This window comes from Mus caroli, unplaced genomic scaffold, assembly GCF_978045245.1.
Source record: "Mus caroli unplaced genomic scaffold, Mus_caroli_1 scaffold_13, whole genome shotgun sequence".
NCBI classification, from domain to species: Eukaryota; Metazoa; Chordata; class Mammalia; order Rodentia; family Muridae; genus Mus; species Mus caroli.
The window spans coordinates 23,392,211-23,400,171 of NW_028227268.1; the positions used below are offsets into that span (position 1 = coordinate 23,392,211).

The 7,961-nt window shown below is 54.6% G+C and overlaps 1 protein-coding gene across 1 annotated transcript; it reads left to right on the plus strand.

Annotated features, from left to right (window-relative positions):
• Window positions 1–394: 394 nt before the first annotated feature.
• Nr1d1 (nuclear receptor subfamily 1 group D member 1) lies at window positions 395–7,740 on the plus strand. Its single transcript, XM_021176911.2, has 8 exons — window positions 395–961; window positions 3,542–3,895; window positions 4,163–4,251; window positions 4,344–4,488; window positions 4,839–5,482; window positions 5,782–5,967; window positions 6,413–6,623; window positions 7,253–7,740. The coding sequence occupies exons 1-8, from the start codon at window positions 931–933 to the stop codon at window positions 7,450–7,452; spliced, it is 1,860 nt and encodes a 619-aa protein (XP_021032570.1). The 5' UTR covers window positions 395–930; the 3' UTR covers window positions 7,453–7,740.
• The last annotated feature ends 221 nt before the right edge of the window (window positions 7,741–7,961 follow it).

The following is a 7,961-nucleotide window of genomic DNA, read 5'->3' on the forward strand; positions in this document are numbered from 1 at the left end:
CTAGGTTTGCAGAAAGGGCCTTTTAGCTTTGATCTTCCACGGAGCAGTAAAGCTTGCCAGGCCCTCCCCAGGAATTCACATGCCCTTGCCATACAAGGCTTTCCAAACACGCCACCCTGACTCTTTAGAAAACCCCACCCCAGTCCACTTTCAGCTCCTCCCCGCTGCCAGCAAGCACTTTTGCAAAGCAGAAAAGGAATAGGCACACTCCACCTACAATTGTCAGTAGACTACAAATCCCAACAATCCTGGCGGTGCGCAGGCGCACAGATCTCAACGTGCCGGCTGCTGGAAAAGTGTGTCACTGGGGCACGAGGCGCTCCCTGGAATCACATGGTACCTGCTCCAGTGCCGCGTGCGGCCCGGGAACCCTGGGCTGCTGGCGCCTGCGCAGAGCCCTCTGTCCCAGGGAAAGGCTCGGGCAAAAGGCGGTTGAGATTGGCAGAGTGAAATATTACTGCTGAGGAAACGTAGCAGGGCACACGTCTCTCTGCGTCTGGGCGCTTCATTTCTCCATCACCTACTTACTTCCTGGTTGCAGCTTCTCTCCCTTTGGGACTTTTGCACCCGAAGCTCCAGATTCATTACCCTGCTTCACTGCGGAGCCTTCAGGAGTGGCATCCGGTGCACTGCAGAGACCCGACTCTCCTTGCTGCCTTATAGCCAGAACTGCTGCAGGCTGATTCTTCACACACACACTCTCTGCTCTTCCCATGCAAATCAGATCTCAGGTGCCTCAGTGTCCTACCCTTCTGGAGGGCTGCAGTATAGCCACCCCAAGACCTTACTGCTCGGTGCCTGGAATCCTGATTGTGAACTGCGGGGTTCATTCGTCTCCCTCAGCCATTGCCCAGGGGGCGAGAGAGGCCATCACAACCTCCAGTTTGTGTCAAGGTCCAGTTTGAATGACCGCTTTCAGCTGGTGAAGACATGACGACCCTGGACTCCAACAACAACACAGGTACTGAGATTCTTATCTTTGCTCTGTCACTGTCTCCATTTCCATCTAGGGCTTATGAGAAGAACTTTGTAAGGGATTGGGGATTCCCTCTGGCTGGTGTTTGTTACTGTGCTAAGATGAAAGTCACTAGGTAGGATTTCTAGAGAGGGTTATTACGGCTGGGAATGTGCCTAAAACGCATCACTACCACCCGCCCGAGTTCCCCTCAGTCCGAGGGCAGATGAAATGGAGGGTGGATACCAGTGGCGAGTGGAAGAGTTTAGGGAGACTCAGCATTTTGAAGCAGTCTCCGGACACGTCCCCATTTGCCCACTCCTTGCAGCTATAGTATGCCTGTCTCTTTTCCCTTTTCTCCAGTTCTAGCCTACTTCCAGGGAGTCTTGGGAAGCCGGGTGATCCGGGCTGGTGGGTTTGCGTGACTGGGTCAGACTTCACAGGGGAATCCTCAGCGGCAGTGGGGAGCTCCATTTGAGGAGTCGGGTGCTTGGGACTCATCTCCAGGCAGGGCACCCACAGCGACTTAGCCTGGGGAGGGCTCACATGGCTGCAGAGCCGGGCCCACGTGCTGCATTTGTTTTCATTCAGTAGAAGCCGTGGCCGCCATCCCATTGGTCATTGCCTCCCGGCCTCGTTACATAATGAGCTCCGCCCCTCAAGTTGCCGGAGCAACGCGTGTCGCCTTCTCTCCTCCCCTCAGTTGTCCCAGCCCAGCTTGGTTTTAGGGCCAGCCTACGACCCAGGATGCCCGGGAGGGGCGGGGCGAGGGCGGGGTTTTCCTTGCGACAGAAGGGAAGCAGAGAAGGCGGTGCTTCGAGTTCCGGGGTTCCTCGTTGGGGTGCCACGTGCGAGGGGCACACGTGGAGTGGGGACGTGAGGCCAGCTGAGGGCCAGGCTCCTGCCCCGCCCTTCTCCGCCTAGATCTGGGTGAAGCTGGGCTGACTCACCGCCCCCGCCTGGCTTCTTTTCCTCTCAGACTGCCTGGCCCTTACCCTCTATGACCCAGACTTGAGTAATATGGGGGCACCCCTGACTTGTTTGGCCTCAAGTTTATGCGTCCCAGCTAAACCTTACACCAGATTATTCTTGCTTGTACCCCTTTATTCTAATCGTGCCTACATTCATTTTCTGCATTGAGACCCACTTTTCCATGTTCCAAAGTTTACTGTTCCCCAAGTATCACTTTGCATGCCATGAATGTCTTCTACCCCCCCCCCAAACAGGAACACCTTAGAATCAAAGTTGACAACGTACTATTTTGCGTAGCGCTCAGGATTTTTTCCCCCACTCATAGGAAAACTGAGATCAAGAGACAAGAGTTGATTTCCTCTATATTGGAAAGCTAATCGGTAGCGATACAGATCTAGATGGAGAGCTAGGGTCTTTTGAGCATTGCCCATCACTTCAAAGTTGGAAGACTTTTTTTTTTTTTTTTGAGTGACTTTCTCATGCCCTCTTTCAGGATTAACTAGGTCAAGTTCATTTAGGTCCGCATAAATAACCCATCCTCCAACCCAGCCGTGAAACCATAGCCGGGTAACCATTCTGTGACTTATTTTACAGGCAGGGTTCACCCTGACCAACCTTGAGCTATTTTAAGGTTGCCCTGCCTGGTTTAGTGTGTGTCAGTGGGTGAGCAAGACATGTGCTTCTGTCGACTCGGTGGCATGGCATGTGTCACCTCACACACGTGTCTGAGGATCCTCCCCTTTCCCCACTCCACCCATGGCTGGCCAGGCTAAGTGCTTGGCAGAGGTGTGGCAGACAAGTCGCCCTTCTCTTCTGTGCATACCACAGGAGCAGAATCACCTGGCCCGCAATGTAACCAGAGGGACAGAGCCGCTGGCTGAGTGGCTACAGAGCTAAAGTTACCACCAGGCTGAGAAGGAAGGGGAATTCCTAAATCCCCAGAATGGATACTTTGTTTCTCCCTCTCATCTCCTGCAAGTCTGAGTCTTATCTGTCACATTTCTAAGTCTCTTGTGACTCATCTCTCAGAGGCCAGAGCCAGGCTGAACAGAGTCCTTCCCTGCAGTACTCTATGAGAATATGTCTTTGGGTTTGAAAGCAAGGTGACTGTTTGACGTTTGTACACTTCCGTTTTCCACACACTAGGCTAGCTACCCATCACGCTGCAGGGTTCATCACTGGAAAGGTCTCGGTGTAGAACTAGCGGCTAGTTTTTTTGTGTGTATGAATAACTGTCAGCTGCCCATCTCATTCCCAAGTCTACCCCCCTTGTAAGACCCTAGCTGCTGTCAGTACTCCCCCAGGAAGCAGCTAGCTCAGGGGTTCCCCTGTATGAGATGGCCACTGGAGTTACACCTCCCACCCAAACCAGAAGCTGAATGTATTGTGCAAAGTAATGCCCATGGGTATTTGGGGGGGGGGGGGACTTGGTTATCATAAGTAGCATGTGATGGAGTTTCTAATAACGACTAGGTTGACTGGCCGTGCTATATTTAGTCTGTGTGGGAGAATTGCTTCTTATTCCAAGGTGAGGGGGGGTCTCATGTTCTGGTAATGGTTGTGTGAATGACAGACGTGATGGCTGATACCCTCCCCTTGTGTTCTCTTATTTAGGTGGGGTTATCACCTACATTGGCTCTAGTGGCTCCTCCCCCAGCCGGACCAGCCCGGAGTCCCTCTACAGTGACAGCTCCAATGGCAGCTTCCAGTCCCTGACTCAAGGTTGTCCCACATACTTCCCACCATCACCTACTGGCTCCCTCACCCAGGACTCTGCCCGCTCTTTTGGCAGTGTGCCACCCAGTCTCAGTGATGATAGCTCCCCTTCTTCTGCATCATCGTCATCTTCTTCATCATCTTCCTCCTCCTCCTCCTCCTTCTATAATGGGAGCCCCCCAGGAAGTCTACAAGTGGCCATGGAAGACAGCAGCCGAGTGTCCCCCAGCAAGGGCACAAGCAACATTACCAGTAAGTCAATGCCCAGCTGATGTAGGGGGAAGGGAAGTGAGCCCAGACTCCGTTGATAGAGTTGGTTTCCATCTGAGAGTTACTCTTGGGGAGGTGGAAGGGGATGGGGGTCTGTGCTCTGGCCTTTGGAATTTCTCTTAAGAGTTTGTCCCAGGTCCTATCCAGTCCAGTCCAGTCACCTAGACACGAGAGCCGTTCAGCTTTCCCCTCCTAGAACCTTGAGCCCAGAAAGAGTCCGTATTACCCTCTGCCTGTCTCTTCCCACAGAGCTGAATGGCATGGTGCTACTGTGTAAGGTGTGTGGGGACGTGGCCTCAGGCTTCCACTATGGTGTGCACGCCTGTGAGGGCTGCAAGGTGAGGCGGGTTAGGGTTGAGGACCTGGGCAGGGGATGCATGCACAGGCTGAGCTTAGATGAAGACATTCATGCGTCGCCCCTGCCTTCCAGGGCTTTTTTCGCCGGAGCATCCAACAGAATATCCAGTACAAACGGTGTCTGAAAAACGAAAACTGCTCCATCGTTCGCATCAATCGCAACCGCTGCCAGCAGTGTCGCTTCAAGAAGTGTCTCTCCGTTGGCATGTCTAGAGATGGTAAGGCAGTATTCCCATATCTCCTCCTCACCCCAGTTTCTTCCACCTAGCTTCTGCCTTAATCCCTCCGTTTAAGAAAGAGCCTTAAGTTGAGACATATGGTACTGTGAGTGACGTTTACATGGGGGATACCCAGGTGCTAACCTCTTGGGCAAACACACACTCTTCTACCATTCATCCCACCCCTGGTCATCTCCTCTCACACCCCCTGAATGGGTGTGGCTTTTGCTGGTTTCAGTTTTGATGTGGAACCCCCAGGCTTTTAGGGTCTTGCCCTTTCGGGAGGAAGGAAGGGAGAGACGCATGTGAGTATGTCAGGACTTCCTGACATGGTTCTCGCCCTGTTGCAGCTGTGCGTTTTGGGCGCATCCCCAAGAGAGAGAAGCAACGGATGCTTGCGGAGATGCAGAGCGCCATGAACTTGGCCAACAACCAACTGAGCAGCCTGTGCCCTCTAGAGACCTCACCTACCCCGCATCCCACCTCCGGCTCCATGGGCCCCTCACCTCCTCCTGCACCAGCCCCCACACCTTTGGTGGGCTTCTCTCAGTTCCCACAACAGCTGACACCACCCAGGTCTCCCAGCCCTGAGCCCACCATGGAAGATGTGATATCTCAGGTGGCCCGGGCCCATCGAGAAATCTTCACCTATGCCCATGACAAGTTAGGCACCTCACCTGGTAACTTCAATGCCAATCACGCATCAGGTAGCCCTTCAGCTACGACTCCACACCGCTGGGAGAGTCAGGGATGCCCGTCTGCCCCCAACGACAACAACCTTTTGGCGGCTCAGCGTCATAATGAAGCGCTGAATGGTCTACGCCAGGGCCCTTCCTCCTACCCTCCTACCTGGCCTTCTGGCCCCACCCACCACAGCTGCCACCAACCTAACAGCAATGGGCACCGTCTGTGCCCCACCCACGTATATTCGGCCCCAGAAGGGGAGGCACCTGCCAACAGTCTACGGCAAGGCAACACCAAGAATGTTCTGCTGGTGAGGGCATGGAGCCAGTGTGGAGAGAGGGAGGGGGCCTTGGGAGATTGGGCCTAGAGAAAGACAGCCAGTGTTCCTGGAGGCTGGGGGTGGGGACTTATGTCCAGGAAAGGATATTCTACCCCAAAATCTGGGTTTTACCTGGGAATCCTTAATCACCATTTGGCACCTGATTACCGTTTTAGGTGAGAAACCCCTTCTCAAGGGCCACAGCTCTTGGTCCGGACAGTACTTGGAACCAGTCCCGTTGGGGAGCCCACCCAGCTAACATGCCCCTCCTTACTCCATTCTCCTCTTAGGCATGTCCCATGAACATGTATCCCCATGGGCGCAGCGGCCGGACTGTGCAGGAGATCTGGGAAGACTTCTCTATGAGCTTCACGCCTGCTGTGCGGGAGGTGGTAGAGTTTGCCAAACACATCCCAGGCTTCCGTGACCTTTCTCAGCACGACCAGGTGACCCTGCTTAAGGCTGGCACCTTTGAGGTGAGCAGTACTTGTATGTTCCCTGCTCTTGACTGTGGGAGGGCCCCAGGAGTGTGGTGACTGGGGTGGGAAGGGCTTCCCAGAGTCTTTGGCCCTGTATTCTCTCTCTGACTGAGGAGATGGAACTTGCAACACCGCTAGCAGGGCACCTCTGGGTCTGTGGGACGTCTATCCTCTAGGCTGGTGTTGCCTCCAAACTCAGTGCATCAGAATAACCAAAGAGGCAACTCTCCTCTCCTCTAGGCCGGAGCTGGTGACCTTCGGTTAAATTACATTCCAGAAGTGGCGGGCACTCCCACCTGCATCCCTCATTGACCAATCAGAGACTGACCCCCTTACTGGCAATCTAAGGAAACACCCCTCAAAGTTATTAGCAGGCTCTAGGGGTCATTTGGCAAAACGCCCCTCCCACCTCACTCAAAAAAAATGTCCATCCTCCCTTCAGGTGCTGATGGTGCGCTTTGCATCGTTGTTCAACGTGAAGGACCAGACAGTGATGTTCCTGAGCCGCACAACCTACAGTCTGCAGGAGCTCGGTGCCATGGGCATGGGCGACCTGCTCAATGCCATGTTTGACTTCAGCGAGAAGCTCAACTCCCTGGCGCTTACCGAGGAGGAGCTGGGCTTATTCACCGCGGTGGTGCTTGTCTCTGCAGGTGAGCCAAGCTCTCCCCTGACCCTGGAGGAGGCACACGCAGTTCAATTCAACATACCTTTTATGGAGAACCTACTCTATGCCAGGCCCGGCACTGGGCACTGGGCTACAGACATGATTCAGACACAGTCTAGCTTGGGAAACAGACTCATGCCCGACTAATTATAAAACAGCGAGAAGTGTCACACAAGAAGCATGAACCAAGTAAGCACAGACGACTATTTCTGCCCGGGAGAGCTGGGGAAGGAGGTGACACTTGATGTGGGGCCTCAAAGGGACAAGATAACTGCCAGGCATAGAGAGGGGGAAGGGCATCCCAGGCAGAGGGAACTACAGAGCAAATAACAAGAGAGCTTGGCCACGTGTGGCATGCTCAGGGTAGGAGGGTGGGCTCGAGGAGTGGGAGGTGGCCAGCCTGTGGCCGTGCTCCCAACGTGTGGGCGTGGCCCCGCTCTAGGGCAGAGGCCTCCCCGGGAGAAGGAGTAGCGCCCTCCTCCTCCTTTCCCGTCGCCCTCCGAGGGGCCTCAGGGAGAGGCTGCCTTGCCTGCCTGGTCCTCGCAGACCTCCGCGTCCTCCGTGTCAGAGGAGGAGCTCAGAGAGCTCGCCTCACTGCTGTCGTCTTCCCCACAGACCGCTCGGGAATGGAGAATTCCGCTTCGGTGGAGCAGCTCCAGGAGACGCTGCTGCGGGCTCTTCGGGCTCTGGTGCTGAAGAACCGGCCCTCGGAGACTTCCCGCTTCACCAAGCTGCTGCTCAAGCTGCCGGACCTGCGGACCCTGAACAACATGCATTCCGAGAAGCTGCTGTCCTTCCGGGTGGACGCCCAGTGACCCGCCCGGCCGGCCTTCTGCCGCTGCCCCCTTGTACAGAATCGAACTCTGCACTTCTCTCTCCTTTACGAGACGAAAAGGAAAAGCAAACCAGAATCTTATTTATATTGTTATAAAATATTCCAAGATGAGCCTCTGGCCCCCTGAGCCTTCTTGTAAATAACTCTCCCCCCACCCCCACCGCCATGCTCCCATCCTCCCCTATTTAAACCACTCTTGCTCTCCCCACCCTCCTCTGGCCCCTCGATTTGTTCTGTTCCTGTCTCAAATCCAATAGTTCACTGCTGAGCTGGCTTCTGTGATATGTGCTCGTTTGGGGTATGGGCGTTGGGGGGCGGGGGGGGGCTACTGCCAAGGGGGTGTGTTTAGCGGGGAAGACACCTCTCCATCTGGTCAGCTTGTGGGGTGGGTACTCTGCCAGCAGATGGGAGAATATGGGGAAACAGCACGCAAGTCTAAGGGGGAGTGCCCAAGGGGGTTATTTTCATCATATATTTATTACATAAATA